Here is a 20,633-nt window from a genome sequence, read left to right on the forward strand (position 1 = left end):
AAGTAAGGGCTTGTAGGAGCTGATGCTGGGGCCGCATGCCGTAAGCACGATACGTAGCTGCGTTCTGGTCTTCACACCAATGGAGCATGCCTCGATACATGCAGAGTTTACTTGGGTTTCCACTACTTCAAATTAGAATTTAGCTACAGTATTAATGCCATAAATATTATTGTCGATGCTGTGTGAAGAACATCAGTGTGAAAATAAATGTAAGGATATTTAAAAACTGGTGTGGAATACTTAGGTATTCAGACTAATCACAGACTGAAATAAGCACATTTGTTTCAAATCCTGTTTATAGCACTGCAGCCCCTCCCTCCTTTAAATCTTCCTCTTAACCATAGTGATGTTTATTGAATACCTGTCATTTCTCCAGCAGCATGTGCCAACAGCGTCTCACCAGTGCCAGGCTGCATGAAAACCCTTCTGTCTCCTATTCTCCAAGGGGCTCCCTTAGATCAACTACTCACCATACCCAATACACTGAAACCCATAAATTTGCAGATACTGCAGTCAAAATTCTTAACAGGAAAGTGCACCCATTTTGCCCAGTGTAGCATACTGAAATATCACATGGTGAGAAGCATTTCTCACCATGTGTAAACTGTCAATTTGATTTGAAATTAAAATTTTTGATTAACATGAGCATTTCTGAGCCTCCCGCTGGCAGCAGCCCTATTGCTGAAAAGTGACATGATTTGTGACACACATGCTGTACAGAAGCCCCATGCCAGCAATTGTTAAACCCATTTTCATTCTGCTTTAATACAGTATGACACTCAGGAAAATAATTTTAATATTTAGGAGAAAGAGGGTAAGGGCTTAAGGGCTGAAGTCCTTCATGGGTGTAAAGCAGGATTACAGCAGCACGAAAAAATGGCACGGAGGTCTCCCCGTCCCACAAGTCGTGTCTCTTTTCAGCAATAGGGACCATCTGCAGGAGGCTAAGAAAGGTCCATAGTGAAGCACAAAGCCTTCTTTTAAATCCAGTTGATATTTCAAACACAGCATGAGGTACTTTCCACCTATGAATGCCGAGATGCTTGTGCACGGGGAAATGCTTGCAACTTCAATAATTAAACCCTCTCATATGGGAGGTAGGATTTTCTGGTTTCCACAGCGGTCTGTTCTTTTTCCATGTTTATCATTTCCCCAGGGTTATCAGTGGTCACCGGAGTTACTAATATTTATATGGTGAATTACTTATGAAAGAGGAAAGTTTTGTGACTATTAAGACTTTTAAGCCCAGGAATCTACCTCTTCATCAGGGTGGTGGGAAGATTTTTGTTAAACAGTTACCGAGTGAAGACAAGAAACGGGACACTTTTGCGGCAACAGATTTTAAGGCTATGATATACGCACGCGGGAGACAAAAGTTCAGTGGGGATTTTTATAAACGTAAGCCTGTGTCACTGTTGCAAGCTGCTGACTCAACTGTGTCACCTGCGTATTTCTCAGAGTGGATCATTTTTTTTCCAGTAACATCATGTTCTGAGGAAGTTTATCATGAAACAAGTATCACGAACAGTCATTCTGAGCAGCAGAACAGCTTTGATAAGTGCCGACACACATCTGACTTTTCTTTGAGCTCCTAACACTATTCATCACATTAAACACTCAGCTCTGCTGGACTTTCTGTTCCTAGTAAACACAGAGCGTTTTCTAATTGCCATAATACAGCAAGTTAAAAAAATGTAGTGCTTTAAAAATAATTTTAGATGGTGAAATGAAATACCAGGATGATTCAGATGCCCTGGTAGTATTTGGTCCTGAACATAAAGCCGTGGGCTCATTTATGTTAATAACAGCGCTCGAGAACTCAATCTGCATGAAAAACACGGTCCTCGATAAAGCCATGATATATAGCTATTATAAGTATGCAGGTTCTTCTCAATAAGTCTTAAGTTTAAATAAGTGTTGTGTGTAAATATCTAGTTTTAATTAGTATATTGCCAAGAAATTATACAACTAGACTCAGCGATGCTGTAATTATTTTAGGAACTATAAAACCCTCCCTCGGCTGGTGGTAGCTAAGTGTACCCGCCAAGGCTCCTCTGCGGACATGCTCGGAGCTGAACCAAGGGAGTCTGAAGCCTTGTGGACACAGAATTAGGGGGCTATAAAAAGAAGTGTTGGGTGTGGGGTTTTTTAATTTGCATGTTAGTTTACAGTTATAGGAATAATCCATGTATTCAGAGCATGTGGCAGAATTCTCTAGAAAAGCCCAGCATCCAGGAGGAGCTGCCGGGGCCAGGGTCAGGCAAGGGCAGGCAGCCTTCCTGCTCGGCTTTGCTGGGTGATATGGACACAAACCCCGGTGACTTAATCAGCTGTTTCCTCTCATCCTCCCTTCCTGGCACTCCTCTCTCTTTACACCAAAGCAGTTTTAAAAGACTGTGGCTGGACACCATGATAATGGAAGCTGTAGAAATATCTGCTGAAGATTAGATAGTATAAATATGATGTGAAAATAAAGATGCTGGGCATGGAAGCTAAGTCACAGGATCAGCCACCTCCACTTTTCCCCACAGGCTTTCCTCTCCCTTCAGAGCTGCTTCTTACCCCTCCTCTGCTGACAGCACTGGTGAGCAAACTTCAATTTACGATAAACCCCATGCAAATCATGTTACTGTTTACCTATTGTCCTTTCCATTGTATTGCTTGGGGTTTTCTCTCCCGAAGGCTGTTACTCCTCTGTTCTTTGTACAGAACAGTAATTTCTCCACTTCAACAACTTTTAGTCCCAAGTAGGCCGACTTCCACTAGGTTTACGTGTTAGTTATCTCTGTGGCTGGGAATGAAAGAGACTTCCTGCTAGACACGGTGTGACAACACACATACGTTCTGTCCTTGACTGTCCACATTACTGAGCTCACAAAGTTCAGTCAGGGCCACCCTGAGACATCCCTGCATGGAAGATGGGGGAAACCTCATGAGCTTTTGTCCAGAAGCACCTGGGCTGTCTCACCTTGGACAGCAGGGTACCAAGGTAAGTCTCCGAAATAAAGCTCTGGTATGCTGGTGGCAGAGAAGACAGAAAGGGATGGGTTGGGAAGCGCAGTAATGCTTGTTTAGGGATGCGTCAAGCTTGCACAAGACCTAGAACACAAAACTTGATGCTTATGGATGCAGTTTAGGCTGCTGTTGGCAAACACCATGTGCCCAACAAGTCTGGGCTTACAACTCCTGTCCAGACAGCACTGACACCCAGAGCAGTGTCACCCTCTCCACAGAGACGCTGCATACTGAGGGATGGGAACTGAAGGGGTTGTCCTCATTGCCTGCTAGCAGAGAACAAAGGGGCCTCCAACGACCACAGAATCTCTGGATGGCCACCAAGGTCTGCACCAACTCCATCTTAGTTATGTAGGACGTGTCCAGAGAAGAACAAAAGGATGGAATGACTAGCAAAGGCACTGATGAGTCTCCACAAGGAACGTGTCATCCCCCCAATATGTCTCTGACTGACTCCGCTGGGACTACGAAGATGCACAGGCAAAGTACTGCGCAACCCTAGAAGCAACACAACCCCCACACTGGGTGATCCAGGATCTCCTGCCTCACAGCCCGGGCTCTGCCAGGGCTCTGCCTCCTCCAAGTATTGAGGAGGAAGCCCCACAGACTTATTGATTGACTTCCCAGGGACTGATGCACTTGGGGTTAGGCAGACAACTACGCTTACAGACAATGGTGGAGAACCCACAGTGTCTTAGTGGATGACTCCCCCCAGCCAAGTCCCAAACTAGCAGCATAAGTCCAGTGAGAAAAGACTGCTGGATGTGGAAACCAGCAGCAGAGCTCCGCATGATGACTTAGACTCTCTTTCTGTTTTATTCTAAGTTTGTGTTTTGTAGGGCAGGATGCCCTGTCTACATTCCTTTACAGACTAAGAATGGACATTTATTAACAAGTGCTTGGGCGGCCAGCCCAAAACTCTAGACTCCTGGCCTGGGACTGTACGACAGAGAGGGACAGTGACCCCCGTTTGTGTTTACTGTACTTCTACAGACACATGTTGGTGTGATAGGGGCATTCACTTTCTCAGGTTCAGGCCAAGGTCAGGCCAGAACACAGACCAAATTTATTTTCTCTGTGTAATCTGCTCAGACTGGAGCCCAAAGAGGGACTCAGAGTTCACTAATTGTGAGTTTATTGTGAGGGATTCAAGATTAACAAAGTAAACAGAAGGGGCAGAGAGGGGCCTTCTTAGTCCTTATCTAATTTCATGTGCTCATCCCATGTGTAGCAGATGTGGGGGTTCCAGGTGAGGTGCCTCAAGGAATTGAGATGACAGTGGTGGGATGAGGTGCCTCAAGGAATTGAGATGACAGTGGTGGGATGTCTCACTCCAGAAGGCTGCCTCCAGCAACTTAGACACACTTTTGGTATAAAGGTGAAGACCTGAGATTAATCTGTTGCTAGAGGCTGGGTTGGTCAGCCAAGCCTGTGCAGTCCTCTTCTTACAGTAGGAGGCTTGCCTCTCTAGACCCTCCTACTTGTTCCCAGCAGTCAGTCCTGTGTGGCATAGTACGATACACAGGGATGCAGAAATGTGGCAGTGCGGTGTCAGACACCCTATCTGTATCAATGTAAGACAATCTGAAGATACTGCAGGGGCCAGGACGTCATATTTTGGACCATGCGTAGCAGCCTGGCTCACCTGCCCTGCAACTGCCATCAGACTTGTTCTAACAGTACTCTGCATGTGAATTATGAGACTTTGTACTGTGACTGACTTTACATGAAAGGCAGACCTTTTGCTGATGAGTGGCAGTTGAGCAGGCAGAAAGAATGAAAATGGAAAAGGAATTCCACTCACAGGGACCTTTACATTAAACTAAAGCAACTCAAGTAAAAAGGAAACCCATCCATTATGGTTTATAATGCATAAACATCCATTTCTTCTCTGTTCCTTCTTTGCTCGCATTACTGAAATACAGAAAAAAAGGAAAAAATAATGATGGATGGACTTTGGAAGATTCAGAGTTCAGCTCAGGATGGATGTGATCCCAACATTTCAGATTCTTATCTCCTCGTAATTGGAATAGCTGAACCCCTCTTGTCTGCAAAATTAGGCAAGACATCCTGTGAGAATGGGCTTTTTTTCACAGCAGTTTAGTCCCCAGACACATAAAAGAATGAAAACAAGAAATGGAACAGAACATTTTAACGTTTGAATAATGGCTCCATTTGGGCAGTTTAGAACAAAACTTCACTGGAAGAGTTGAGAAGGAAGTTCTTGCTGCCAGTATGCCCATCCCTAGACACATTCTTCCACAGAGCACATAAACACTTCTCCACAATGCTAATTTACCTAAGAAACTCCTGTTTTGTAGAAGTCAAGAGAAAAAGAGAAAGGGAGGAAAGTACACGTGAACAGTAAATACACCGTCCACCCTTTTACCCAAAAGAAATCATTCAACCAAGTCAATGTGCCCTGCTAGATCCACCTTCGCTCTTGCAGCAAACTCTGTCTACTCTGGCTTTTCCAATAGGCAGGAGAGGGGTGGGTAACTTCCTCTAGCAGCAGAATCTCATTAAAATTACAGCATTAACCTGAAACATCTTGGTTTTAAATGTCCCTGAGGTTCAACACAGAGAGAGAGATGAATTCCCAGAAGACCCAGTATCTCCACTGATTACAGAGGGAGAGTGAGGATTTTAGGTTCATAGCTGGTGTTTCGTTTTAATGCCTAATGTTAGGTGGGATGAAATCCAAGCATTAGTCCATAAAACATGTTGGCAGAAACCTGAAAGAAATTTTGCTTATCTTGCCACAGGCAATCTCTTTTGATATGCCATGCTCCTCTATCCTTACATTTATATCTGGCTACTTTTTTTTGTGTTTGTTTGTTTAATTCAGAAGACTGTAAAATACAAGTATTGCTGAGTTATCCTTGTGTTCCTGTACTTCATCTGGTTCATTTGCAGGAGGGAATAAATGATCTATCACTAAGGTAAATTCACTCCCCAGCAGATAATGCCACAGTGTTTCTGCTGCCCATTTCACAGTAAGACATTCTTTTTCAATGATGTTGCATCTCTGTTCTCATGGGAACAGTTTACGGCTGACATTGCAATAGTAGTAATAACAACTTATATTTATATTGTACACGGGATGATCTTCACTTCTCTTTCCTTCTAACAGTGGACGGCTCCCAGTCCTACTGCAAATGCATCCTTCATGGCCATGACAGACAGAAATCTGGATTCACTAATACTGGGCTGCTTCATTCCTCAGCTGTTCGCTCAGGTTGTCATACCCTTTCCAGCCCCTTTTATTATTGCTTTAAATTGAGCTGTGGGGCACTACCATACCACTGCTCGGAGCCTTTCCTCACAAAAATCTGTGAAGTTCCCCTCCTGCCTCAAAACCGCAGCCACCTCAGTCCATCAAGCTGCTGTTCATCCTCTCCTGCTTCTCACCTCTTCCCTTCCTCCAGCAGCTCAAGCTATGGCATGCTCTGCTGTACGATAAAATTGGCTCCCCTCTGTACGGCATGGGGGACCCAGCTAGCTCTCTGCATTCTGCTATTGGAAACGTTCTGAAAGCAAATTCCCTGATTTTTACGGGCTTTGAGGTATAACATGTGGGAAAATTGCAGGTGGTCTGCACTGCAAAGCTGGTCAGGTGGGGACACCCCCCAAACACCAGCAGGTTTTCAGATGGGGATGCAGCTGTCAAAGAGCCTTCTGTTACAGCTAAAATTTTAAGAGTAAGGAACTGAAGTAGAAAAATAACAGGGACAGAGGTCTAGATTCTCTATGAATGTGTGTTACAAGCTACACAAGTTATTCCTTCCTTATGATCCTGGGAGAAGAAATGCCAGCAAAGGGTTTGACCCACCATGGTCTGAAAGATGGTGTTGACCTCCTTGTGCCTGGCTAGTAGGAAACTACTGGCCCGTCCCCTGGCTCACCTGGTGAGACACCGCACCACCAAAGCACCACTTCTCCCTCTGTCACGCAGCGCTGCAGTGGGCTGGGGCAGGGGGGACACGGCAGTGAGCCCACGGGAGGGCACACTGCAGCCAGGGCTTGGGGTGCCAGTCATGCCTTCTGCAAAGGCCAGAGAGAGAGAAGGAAAATATTTGGATCCCCTGTAGCAACTGTATCGTTTTCTTGTACCTCCTTTTGCCAGTGACAGGAGCTAGGTGCCGGCTCCTCACCCCAGAGTGTGCCTTGCAGCAGATTCCCTTGCTTTAAGTATGAGTGAGGGAGGGTGGGAGGTGATGATTACAGACACCCTAAAATGACTTCATTAATTAAATCTTAGGAAAATGGAAAACAATAGCAGTGTGTAATAATAAAAGCCCACTATAACCACATACATTGCTTGTTTACTAGAAAGTACTCCACTGACTACAGATTCACTCTGGGGCACAGCGGGAAACTTTTCTCCTTTAAATGTAATCAGCTTCACCCCCCCCAGCCCCCCCCAACCCCTTCCAGAGAAAAATACCAGCTATCAGATCTGTGTTTCCCATCCACTCCTAAGACTCCTCAGTGCAGTGCCTGGAGGTGATAGTGTGAACTCACTCAAGAATGTGAAGGCATTTTATAAATCACTTGGTTTCAGCAGGAGGGGGAGAAAGGGAGAAGGCAGAGGGATGATATAGTTTACAGCACATACTCGGCAGTAACTCCCAACTGTCAAACTTCAGCATTTTCTTCAGTTGCAACAGTGGTTAACAAAAAAATGTTAAGACAGCAGACATGAAATGCACATAGTAAGCAGCACATTTAATCAACTGGCACCTTTCTACCACCCCACCGCCAAAATCTATCTGGACACTATCATAACCCAGAAAAAAAGGCATATAACTGAAGACACGGCACTGACAGAAGAAAAAGGAGCAGACATGAATAACATGAACTGCTGTAAACAACGTGTAGCGCCCTTTATGTAGGAGATAACAATAGCAGAGTTAAAGGAGTATGTTCATAAGCGTGGCTCACTCGCCTCACCTTCCTCCTGCCCCCTTTTGCCACGCTCACTGTGTTGCTCCTGGGAAAATATTTGCGAACCATTGCAAATAAAAGTCTCCTTCTCACTTTCCAAGAAACAGATCTGGTATTTTTCCATTTCAGTCACACTACGGCCAGACTTCGGAGGGGATTTTATTCTCACAGCTCAGTGAGAGTCACCCTAAACTTTTGTTCCATTTCCTATCTAGCAACTTCTGCAATTAAAAAATAGTATCTAATTAGCTATAGAAGTGATGAGGCTTTTTCTGGGAGCTTGGTCTCACCAAAGTGCTCTCCCTTGACAACACCAACAGTTCAGCCTACAGATTTCAGTTGTGCATTGCTCTTCATGTGCACCTCTTTGCTCACGTACATAGCTTTAGACTTAAAAAATCAAGGCTACTTGGAAAACACCTGATTAACCCATGAATCTACAGTATGCATATTTTTTTTTTGTGAGTGTGTAAACCAAATATGACTATGAAGGCTGAAATCCATTTGAATGAAAATCACCTTGTACCTGTAAAACCAGGTATGATACATCCAGGCACTACACCACACACAGAAACCAGAGGAAGGTGTGAAATAACAGCACAGGTTTTCATAGAACAGATATTTCTTTGGAAAGGCCTACAGTCAACAGAACACCTCCTGTGTCGGTCAGGACGTCAGAACAAAAGAACACATGAGCGCAAGCGAGAAAGCACGATCCCTTATGGCAGCTCTTGGTGGCCGTGGGCTACACTCCAACATTCACATCCAAATGAACCAAGCTCTGGCTGAAGGTTAAGGTGCCAACGGTCCCAGGTATGGTGAGTAAGTAAATATACAGTTTGTTTTACAGGAGTTTTTACAGGAGTAAAAATACAGTTTGTTACAAAGTGCCAGGCTGGCTGGACTCGAATCATGGGGGGACCTCTGATGCTCTGGTGGACTTGTTGAGCAGCAGAAAGAGTTCCCCCGCTCAGCTGCCAGAGACGGGCAGTCTGCCACCCACTGCCACCACCCGCCACCGCCTCCACCTTGAGCGGGAGAGGAGGATGCGGTGGCTGGCCGGTAAACGCTGCCTTCAGCCCCTTTCTGTCTCCTGCAGCTTGCACAGCGAGAGAGCCGGTGCTTCACCATCTGCAGAGCACAGCTCCCAGCACACATTTTCATCTTCCAGTGGTTTGACCACAAAGGGCAAAGTTTTGGCCTGAGAGTGCTTCCGATCGCATGAGAGGCAGCGGCGAGGCAGCCTGGATTTTGCTGTTGCGATCTCTGAGTGGAGGGCTCCCACTCACTTCAACAGCCGACTGGCACTGCTGCAAAGAGACACTACCTAAATAGATGTGAAGTAATGAATACTTCGGATAAGCGACTGATTTCAGAGTGTGCTTTTATCCACAGGCCCTGTATTTATAGTTCAAGCCTTTTCAATTAATACGCACACTCTAAAAGAATTAAACTACTAATTATCACATTTTACTGTGGTTCACAGAACTTTCATCAGATCTAGTAAATGAAATCACGAGTTCAGCAGAAGAAGCTTTACTGCGCCAAATTATGTCAAGGGTATATCATGTTGATAATAAAAGATCACTTGGTTGGAAGCCTAACCTAGAAGGTTGGGGAGGCGTAAAAAGTTCACATTTTGGATCATGCTGCTCTGGTGTGGGCGTTTTGTGTTTTTTTTCTTGGTTATTGTGGAAGGCAATTTTCCTGCAAGTAAAATTTTCCCTTTGTCTTACATTACAAGCATTAGGAAATTCCTACATCGAAAGACAAATAGATAGGTTTGGGGTTTTGTTTTGCAAGTTAGGCCTTGGCATCACATTCGCTTCCCACTAATAAAATCCTCTCTCTACTGGACAGAAAATTAAAACGATGCCCATACCACAAATAAACTTGTTTCCCTAAGTGCCCAGCTTCTTGGTGGGCAAGCATGGTATTCAAAAGCATCCTTCAGCCTGTGGTCCGCTCTGGCAGTAGCAATTACTCTGACGCAACACAACTCTCAGCTGTTAATTAAACAGCAAGTCTCTCAAGAAGTCATGACAGAAAGTACGGTTGTAGTGAAACCTGGAGATTGCTCACAGTTCTAGCCGCCCTTCCCAAGATCCCAGGAGGACTGGTTAAAGTTAGCACCGAGGCACCTCTCAACACGCCAAGGCAGGGCATGGGTAGAAGGGGCCGGCACGGGGTCAGCGCCCTGCCATGGCTGCCCGCCCCCAGCCCAGTGCTGCGGCAGAGGAAGGGCAGCAACCTGGCACTGCTGCGAGGCCAAGAAAAGCCTTGGCCCTGCAGAGCAAGGTGGGGAAACTCGCCTCCCCAGGGCACGGGAGCTTCCCAGGACGGGGCTCCTGGCCAGCCCATTTCCAAGCTGCCCTCTAGATGGCCCTTGCTGTTATCTTGTGGATAAATATACACAGAAAGGAACGGAGCAACAGAATATAAATATATTTTGAAATGACTTAGAATAATCCCAGCTGTATTTATGCACCTTATCCACTGGAAAGGTTCATTGCCTTTTTCCTGTACACACATATGAAGAAATAAAAATCTATACTGTAGCCACATTTTTATTCCTCCTTTCCTTTGCAGCATTCAGCCATTCCAAGCGTAATGAACGTTTCGTGTCTTTCAAGCACTGCTTTGTCATGCTATAAGCATTCATTTCATGCTTTGAATATTTCCTGTCATACTCGCCTTGGATGAATTTTTTGTGGGAATGCTTTGCTTGTGAAGGTTAATGGTTAGCAACAGTGAAAACTGAAGTCCTCTGTCAATCCCCAAGTCTCAGACACTGCAGGTCACTGATGAGAAAGGCTCTCCACTCGGCCCCAGCAGAGGCTGCAGAACTGACCCTGATTGACGACCACGTATCTCACCCGACTGACAGTCAACACCCTTCGCTGTTGCCGTCACCGGCTCCCCTCAAGAGAGTGCCAGCTACTGATAAGCAGGCTAAATCCTGAGCCTAGCAGAGGACCCACTAAATCCTGGAAATGCTGTAACTGTGCCTCACAATCTAAATGACAAAATCTTTTGACTTTGAGTACGAATCTCAAAGAAAATATGGTAATAAAGGGGAAAATGGTGTTTCTTTCCTAATTATTCAGTTGCTTCTTCATGACAGTTATGAAACTGGCTGGGAAATACAGCTGGTTGCTGCAAAGTTTCAGCTCTAGACTATTATGATTAAAACACTGTATTTCTAGTTCCTGTTGAGATCTATCTGTAATGAAAGAAAATGAAAAAAATGCAAGACTGAATCACACAAGTTAAATTTATAACCAGACATATCTGCTTTTGTTTCCTTGGGAGATGCTGGCTCTCAGAACTGCCTACATGTACTCTCTCTCAGGGGGTGATAAAACACAGGTTGGACCTTCATCAGCTGATGGGTCCTATTCGAATCCACAGCCAATTCTGTCTAGTCCGTGGGAAGGCAGAAGAGACCAGCCCCACCAGGGCTCCTCTACTCAGCCGGAGCTTTCAAGCCTGGACAAAGTTCCCCATTGCTGTTCCCGGCAGACAACATGATCCATAAGGGTGCAAATCCATTCAGAATTTGGTCCTGGCAAGTTACAAAGGTGCAAACAAGCTGACATCACCAGGAGCTTTAACTTCACCGCCAGCTATGAGATTCCTCATTGAAAATGCTAAGGGCTTTTTTTTTTAAAGCTTTTTCTGAAGCAAAGTTAATTTTAGATTAGTCCCTCAGGCTGTGATAACTCCTCAGTGTTGCTCTGTAAACAAGAGAGGAGAGTCTTCTTGCATTTATAAGATTCTGATGCAAATGATCCCAAGATCAAGAACACTAATAAAAGCTGCCATTACTGTATTACCCTGTTTGCAACTGTAACTGATAGAAAACTTTTCCTGCAAGGCTTGGTTATTTGCTGCAAAGGAGGTGTTTCAGGAATGCTAGTCAACTGAGACGATGTACTTTCTAACAGTACCAGTTTCAGCATTGTGTATACAGAGAACTGCTCATGCCCGTGCGCTGCTCAGGTGGGAATCAAGGTGCCTGTCCAAGGACAGCTGACCCTCCAGACACCTCAAGTCCTGCTGCACTTGCAGCATCACCCTGGTAAGTGTTAAGCTGGTTGGCATCAGTTCAGTCCCACAAGGCAGCTGGACTCCACCTGAAGTAACGGAGATGGAAGGTTAAGTATGACCTGAGAAGAAGGGATGCCCTTGGAAGACAGTATATTTATACCAGTTTAAAATTTGGCTGTTGAAGGAATTGAAGGGCTCTCAGCTACCGTTTACATTGTGGTTGAGTGATGGAGACAAGCACAAAGAACAGTTACGTCCTCTGCCCGCTTCAGCTTGAGAGGAGGGTTTGAACTCTGCATCCGAGGAGAGTGCCTAACACTCAGGCCGGCCAGGCACCACCTCCACTGGCTGAAGCTACCCCACTGCACAAAATGAGAATGCCAGGTTCTGGGGCCAGAACAAAAGCGTATAGAAAGGGTCTGCAGTTTGCACCCTGTTTGTCAAGGCAGAGAGGTCTTTCCACAAGCTGCTTTTGCATTTTACCAGGTTGCACATAATCCCCTCCTTCCTTGCAGCCAAAGCGGTGTTACGCCTGCCATGACCAGCCTTGCTTAGAGAAGAAGAAAAGGAAACTTCTCTTTCCGTATGTTCCCACTATTGCCTTTTCTTTCCCCCACAGCTTAAAGACTAGAATTTCTTCCTTTATGCTTTTAGGCATGGAAAAGTAAGCATATACTTAAATTTTTTTTTTAAGGTTTAATACTCAAGTCCTGCCCTACTTAAGCAAACAATTCACAGATGATATTTACAAGTCCAGTGTAATTACTGCAGGGTTGAAAAACGAGTTCTGTGAGTTACCGTACATCATTGTTTTTCTTTTTTCTTTTTTTTTTTTAATGTTACAAAGAACAATGTGCCTTTCATTTCCTGCAGTGCTGTTAAGGTACTTGCAGCTCAAAGCAGCAAGAATACATTAAAACTAGAAAGCAATTGGTTTGGGCATTAAACATTTTCATTTTTTAGATAAATGCCTCTCCCTCTACAGAAATTGTTTGAGCAATGAATTTGGCACACATGTGTAATCAGCTGTAATAATGAATGCTGTCACACTCACTTGAAATGGGAGAATTTACCAACTTTTTTAAAAATAATTTGCTAATCTACAATTACAGCAGTGTGCCACCAACTTTGAGTTATCAAATCACAATACCACATGCTCGAGAGACATCAGTTGTCTGTAGAAAATGACACAGCATTCTTCTGCTTTACACAGCACATTTTGTGTGTACCTTTATGCTGCAGTTATTAATTCGTCAGTACTACTACATCAAACACAAACATTGCCTGGTGGATGTCTGACATCCATTTACTGACAGCAGCAACACAGTGCTGTGCCACAATTATTAACCAGTTTGTGCTACACCCTTCTTGCCTTTCTCCAGAGTTAAACTCCAGCTGGAGCAAAGCAGGATTTGACTTTTAATATTCAATGAATCTCTGAAAGCTAGTGTCACAAATATCCCCACTTTGCAGACAAAAAGACTGAAAAGTTTTCCTACAAAAGTTTAAAATAATCCTACTTACAAAAAGAAAATCTATCCGATAGCCATTTCCACGACTGAAAGTGAGAATAAAAGCCCTACAGAGAGTCCATGGCAGTGCTGAGCCGGGAATTCAGTTGTTCCTGATCCCCAGGCATGCAGTCACTTTGCTACATCAGACTAGCCATTTTGTTATCGTCAGTTCACTGAAAACTAGTTTGTTTATAAAATACAACACCAAACCAGCACATTTAACAAGCTTTTAAAATCAATAAACTTTTTTTTTTTTTTTTTTGATTGGGTGAATTGCAAAATCATTTTGCGGTGCCAACTGAAATGAAGCTTTTACATACCATTAGGCAACTACAAAAGTGGGGAATTTTCCACACGGGTGTTCCACCCAGCTGGTCAGAAAAAAACCTCATTTGAGCAAAATATCAGGACATCAGAACATGCTCCTGCCTTTCAAATGAAGTTGCTGGCCTCTCTCATCACCCCTCCTGCAAATTTCCTCACCTACATAACAAACAAGACAAATTCTGGGGTTTCTTCCCCTTCTCAAGAAGCTCTTTCCTATGCTAACAGACCTGACAGACAGCAGCACTGTGCACGCTGTTCAGTTGCGTGTTAGCTTTACCCCTCCCAGTTCCAGGCCAAGACATGGGGACCTTGGACCATGCATACATGAATGAGCCCTGTCTCGCCTGCATGTTTGCTTTTCATGACCATCATGCTGGATATCTCCCTCGCTAAAAAAAAATAAATACTTAATATTTCTGAAAATTTTTGCAGCAGGGATCGGGTAAGTGAATCCCTGAAAACTATTCTGGCGTAACGAAGGCTGAAGAAAAGGCTAGAGTTGGTGTTAAAGCCACCACTGAGAGCAGAAGACGTCACCATCTTCTCTGTGATGATTCTGCTCCAGAAAATGCAACTGTAAAGCCCTCTAGAAAAAAGGAGTGGTTCTCCAAAAGAAAACCTTTTTTTCCCATGAACTTCACTTTAATGAAGGTTAGACATACAGGCTTTCCAAAATAACACATACAATTTAGAATGATAAATTAAAATCTGTAGTAGGAGGCCTTCTTTTTCAGGGCTGTATAGTTGACCCTTTTGAACCTACATTACTCAAGGTATGCAAAATATATGTGTATAATAAATAGCTCTAGAATTTATGGAGTGGAACAGAAAGGATATTAACAGGCAAGTAGAGAGGCTGTATAACCCTCACAAGGCCTTTAAAGATTTATTTTTTTAAAATGAAGGAATGCATGAATGTAAAAGGTAGTACTTAATCGATACACTTCTTTGTGCCTTCCAGAAATACATGCAAAATTATTCCAAATCTGCCCTCAATCTGGTCATTCAGCTGTTAGCATCAGTGGGAATAGGATTATTCACAATACTATTTTTCTTTGATTAAAAAAAAAAATTCCTCTCTGTGCGGGCTCATTCCCACTCTCAGTAAAATCAATTACAAGACTCCCATTGACTCTGGAGGGATTTGGATCAGGCCCTGTGGAAGTGGGTCTACAGCAAGCGTAGAACAACGCAGTTAATATGATTTATTGTGTCCGTTTCTGTGCGTGCAGTTTTTCATTTTCTAAAGCCTGCAGTTTTGCTTTCATCCTCACGTTCAGTAGATAAGAGCTGCAGATCTCTGTTGATCTACACACTGGGTACACTGCAAGTGGGGGCTGTGTGTGCTGAGAATGAGCTCAGCGTCTGCCCAGGGGGAGCAACCCCTTTAGGGCCAGCCGACTGCGTTAGATGCATTTGTAAAGAAAATCTCCCACACAGGCACTGCAAAAGGTGCGTAATCAGTTAGGAGGCTTCTGCTGTGGTGGGGAAAAATACCCTTTAGTAAAACTGAGAAAAAGAAAAATCTTTTTCCTGTTTATTAAAAAAAAAGTACCTTTTGCAGGTCACCAGGAAAGTTCCAAGAATTCACTAAAAGCTTGTTTAACAAGGAGAAGTCAGGCTCCAAATGAGAGATATTTCATTTCACTAGGCTCTTACAGATTTTACATTATTAAACACTGACATTGCTGCTTTTCGGGGAGGTTGTTGTGTAACAGGCTTCCTTAAGACTAAGAAACTGCAGGGTAAGAAGAACTGTGGTTTAATAGCTGTGAAAGAATATTATCTAAACATGAAATAATAACATGCTTGGTGCCTAATACATTCTAAATTAAAATATGATTTAATCAACATAGGCAACATATTCCCCACCAAAAAAATAGAAGATTTGGCAGAACAAAAATCACAGTTTAGTCAGTTCTTCTCTTAACCTCACAATCCTTTGGCTACAAATTAGAATATCTGTGAACACGATTGATAAGGGAAATTAGGCACTGTCTTTCAGAAACAACAGAAATGTTTTAAGATGGTATGTTTAGAGATGAACAGCACAAAATCTATCAAAATATGAAACCTTTCATATTTCAATAGGAGGAAAATACGGGAACCCCAAATGCCAAAATCTTACCAGCCCAATGAGCCCTGTTATATGTCCTACGCTGATATTTTGAAGTTTTTTATGTACCTAAACCTCTTCTTTCCTTCATTGTATCTGCCGTTTAAACCCTGATCCAAAAGCAGTCTGGATATGAGTGCAGCCCTTCAACCTCACTCCCACTTGCAGCTTGTTCAGTTGCTAATAAAGTCCCCCAAATGCACACTAAACACACACACAGCTGTAGGGATTTGGGGCAAAAGCAGTTTTTCTGTGAAAGGGCAGTCACAGTTGTATTACATGAGATGGATTTACATATCCCCCAAATGGTGACAGGTTTTAGAGACATAAACCCTTCACGTAAATTCTTTCCTGTGTATGCATAGTAGACCCCAGTACAGTGGATACCCCATCTACATTTAGGTCTTACCAAAAAGATCTGGCTATGGATAAAAAAAGACAAGAAAAACTATTCATAATAAGCACTTTCACTTTGGGAAACCTTATTTCTAAGTCCCAAATATAAGTACTAAGACAAAACTCAGTTGCTGATGGGCCAACAAACATTATTGAGGTCTACCTTAAACATAAAAAGGAAGAGAAGCTGTTCCCTTATATACATACTTATTCTTTCACATACAATCCCTACGGAAATTCACTATTACTGAATGACTCTTTTTCAGGCTGCTTTAGAAAGCAAGCCATTGGTTCAGTAGAAGCTATTGCTTCTACTTTAAAACTGTCAAAGAATATTAGTGTTCCCAAAAGTCACAGCCCTGCCGTTACTTCCAAAGAAGCTCAAGCCGCTGCCACCTGAAACAATGGTATTGCAAATATACAGAGAAGGAGCAACCAGCTCTAGTTGAGCCTCCCTGACCTGCTTAGCCATAGTAGCTACAAACTCTAAAGCACGCCGAAGAAAAAATACAGACGACGCCGGTAGCACCTGTATCAGTCCTGCAGTCGGTACGTGCCTGAGCGGCTGGTATGTTTATAGGTGTGCAGTCTTGCCCTGAAACTGCAATGTTTGGAAGTGTTGCCGCTCAGTTTTGTTTAGCAGATTTTTGCAGTGCAGAATGGGTCTACAGAAACATATTTCAAAGCAACCATTTTGTTTCGCGGGACTATCTGAGATCCTGCACTCTAAAATGATGGCTGGCCACATACCAAAGGTTAGGTACTTCAGTGTGTCATGTGAGAGCATCAATAAACAAAATGAAGTTAAAAGCACATAGATAAAAATGAAAGCGATGAAGCACACACCCCTAGGGGGTCATGACTCATGGCCCAGGGATTGAAAGCCTTTGCTATGGAGGAATAAGGATAAGGGTTGCATACAGCAGGCTCTTTAATGGTATCTCCCTAATTAAAATTATTTTTAAAGGGGGGGGGCAAAAAAAAAAAAAAAGTCGTCTCCAGGACTGGAGAAACAAATGCTACCTTAGATCAGTGAAACAGTAGCATTTTAACTATGAGGAGAGTACACAACCTATTTGTAGCTATCTCCCATGTCAATTATTCTGAATATTTTTTTATATTAGACATAGGAAAAAAATCTTTATAAATATGGGCTGTTTTAATATCCCAAAGCAGGAGCAGCAGGTAAGAACTTACCATTTTCTGGCTGGTCCTTAATATCAGCTTCACTTGGCTGGCTGGGACTTTCAGATTGACTTGAATCTGAAAAACATAAAATACAGCCAAAAATTACAGGGTCTGCTGTGGAAAATAGATCAGAGGCGCCAGACTTCCTCAAAAGGCTGAGAGCACAAACTTAAGGACAGGAGTGTTGCACTAGGACATGATAATGCAAAAGTCCCGTGCCTAGGTAATATTTTTGCTAGCAAAAAAAAGGGAATCTTGTTTACGGCACTACACAGAGTGCTTGGTGTGTGTGTGTGTGTTAGCATAAATTAAGCTTTGAGAATCCTTCTTTTTAAAGAAGGCATATTTAAACTGCTCTCCTACATGTTTTTTATAATGCAGCCTCTATGTTGTATACAAACCAGAGCCTTAATCCAACACATAGTAAAGTCTCAAAACATATTTTCAAGCAGGCGTATAAAGGTAACTAAGCAACACTACAAAGTTGTGGAGATTGTTGTCTACACATTTCTGGAACAAAATCTGCAAAACTGATAGAAGAGTTGATTTTTGTCATACTTTCGCAGTGATTACAGTACTGCGAGATCACTGAAATGTATGGCATTGCCCCTGATTTGCAGTGGTATAAATTGAGACTAGATAGTGGATGAACTGCTTTAGACCTTGTGTAAATAATGGGTCCTACAAACTCCCAGCTAACACTCTCCAACGAACACAATTTATTTCCCTAAAATAATAAAATGACCTATAAAAGCAAACGTGTAAATATGAGTGTTTTGCATTTTTTACACATTATTAACTCTATTTTATGTGAAGATGATAGCTCTTTGGTTCAAAAATCATTCCTAGTAGAAGCTTTAGTCAAATAGTATTTTCCTTCTCAATTATTTCTATTACTGTGATTTGGAAAAAAAGGTCCTTTTACCTGTGTGAAAAAACATATTTTTAAAAATGCCTCCATGTACTGTTTTCTCAATTAATACAAATAGAAAGATATTTGTTGGTGTCATCTCTCTGTTCATCCATCATCATCACTCATCCCATCTCGTTCCCCCCACCCCGACACTCTTCTGTAATTTATTGATCCCGTAAAAAAAGTTTTTGCTGTGAAACAAAACTTAGGGAATGAAAGTACTTGCTACTGAATCAAAAACACCCCCAATCATGGCAAACCTATTTTCTGACTTCACCTTGACTTTGCAGAGTTTAGAATTAGCTGTCTGAAATTTGACCACATTTCAGTGAGAAGTCAATGCAAGATCAAAAGGTCATGACACTTAACTGTGATTAAATTGAAAATCTTACTTCTATTGCAACAGAGTGATAACACCACCCCTTCTTTTTCTTTGAGGTATTAATAGTGCTGGAAGAAGCAGTACTACTATTGACCTTGGGTCAAGCAATGCTAATTTATTGCTTTAAAAAGGTTTCTTGCTTTTAAGCAAATGAAGATTTTAATTACCGCAGAGCACTATAAAGAAAATGCCTATTTTAAATATTCAATTTTTTTTTTTTTACCTGCTGACTGTATGCATTAGGTATCATTCAGAAGCTTAGAGGACAATCTTGTATAAATTAAAAACTACCAGTAAAAAAAAGTGCTCACAAAAGAAATTTTGATAAATTTCAGAATATAAACATTCAGAAGATTTAGGAAAGAAAGCTTCAGTTCTGATACACCTACTTAAAATCAATGACTTTAAAATTGTCCTGAAAAGCGATGTGTTTTCCAGTGTGTCCATAATCCATTTCCTCTCTTTTATATTTATTATTTTTAATAATTTCTCTAATGAAGCTCAGTGAAAAAAATTAATTCTCATTTCTGCAATTTTGTTTTAAATATTGATACTCTGAGTTACCTTTAACTGAAGCTCAAATCAGTGACAGCAGATAGACTACCGGGTAACATGCACAGTGCTGTTAGATTCTGGACACACGATTTTGGCAAGAAGTTTCATTTTTCCAATACCACAAAGGTAGAAACAAAGGTAAGATATTAGGAATGTAAAATATTTAGTTAACATTCAAAGTGAACATTCAATGGATTTCATTTTACAGGGCAGGCATTAGGCTTTTGCTTATTTTTTAGGGTTTTTTTTTCCTCCAGCAAGCCATGGTTCAATCAGCGTTTGGGCTTTATGTTTAAAGTAGGGTCAGAATTCCACAAAGAATTTACGTATTTGAAAAAGTTACTGCAGAAATATGGGACTCAAAGCACATTTTCCTTTCAAAATTTTAAACAACCCAGCTAAGCAAGGAGAGGGATGAAGGCTCAGTGGCAGCAGCAGGAGCTGGGCTTGGGCGCTGGCGCACTCAGCCCCCAGCCTGGCACCTTCGCTCCCCAGCAGCCCTGCAGCCGGTGGGCAGCAGCACACAGCGCGGGAGCTGCTCCTGGATTTTGTGAAACAAAGTACTTTTGTTTGCGCTGAGTGCTGTTTTTCCAACACCAAAGCTAGTGGCACAAGAGAGACTCTACTGGCCGTAGGACATTTGTTTGCATACTGAATCTTAACTTTCTTCTTTTATTACTCTGGCTACAGCGATAACGTTTTCCCTAACCCACCCCTTCTGCTGAAATTAAATATTAATTTCTAAAAAAGACAACAAAGGCTTTAAGCGCTATTCTTCATGGAGAGGCACGGGGCAATAAAATGCAGGACAAGGCAGAATTAAAACCAATCTATACTGCAGTGGAGATCAGGGGAGGCTACCGAAAACATGCACTGGGCAAGCGTATGATCAGCATTGTTATGCAAGGTGGCATCTTGTGGAAACCCCAGATAAGAAGACTGAGTTAAGGCACTTAGCCAAAATGTTTATATGCAGAATTTTGCTTCCCTGATTTTATTCAGATGCCGCAGATGATCCGGTACATATAAATGTGCCGCCACATGGTTAAGGGATTGGCAAAATCAGAGCCGTTGTATTTTACAGTCTTGCCTAGGACGAGAGAGTATTGCTCAGCCTCCACCACTCACTCTCTGCTTTTTCAGCAGTTGGCAGTAACTCCTGTCGGGGCTTTTTTGTTGTTTTGCACATGGAAACTTTAAAATTCCAGTTTTCTGAACGTTTAGTGTTTT

The 20,633-nt window shown here is 42.6% G+C and overlaps 1 protein-coding gene across 16 annotated transcripts in view; it reads right to left on the minus strand.

The window, feature by feature from the left end:
• Positions 1–20,633, minus strand: part of NFIA (nuclear factor I A) — a 359,789-nt gene that overhangs the window by 99,813 nt on the left and 239,343 nt on the right. For 15 of the 16 annotated variants that reach the window (XM_037404279.1, XM_037404278.1, XM_037404275.1 and 12 more), the window contains exon 3: positions 17,563–17,628. The exons of the other annotated variant lie outside the window; for it this stretch is intronic. In XM_037404279.1, the coding sequence (XP_037260176.1) occupies positions 17,563–17,628 (66 nt within the window). The remainder of the gene's footprint in view (positions 1–17,562; positions 17,629–20,633) is intronic. 16 annotated transcript variants of the gene reach the window in all.

The sequence above is a fragment of the Falco rusticolus genome, chromosome 11 (genome assembly GCF_015220075.1).
Source record: "Falco rusticolus isolate bFalRus1 chromosome 11, bFalRus1.pri, whole genome shotgun sequence".
Taxonomy (NCBI): Eukaryota; Metazoa; Chordata; class Aves; order Falconiformes; family Falconidae; genus Falco; species Falco rusticolus.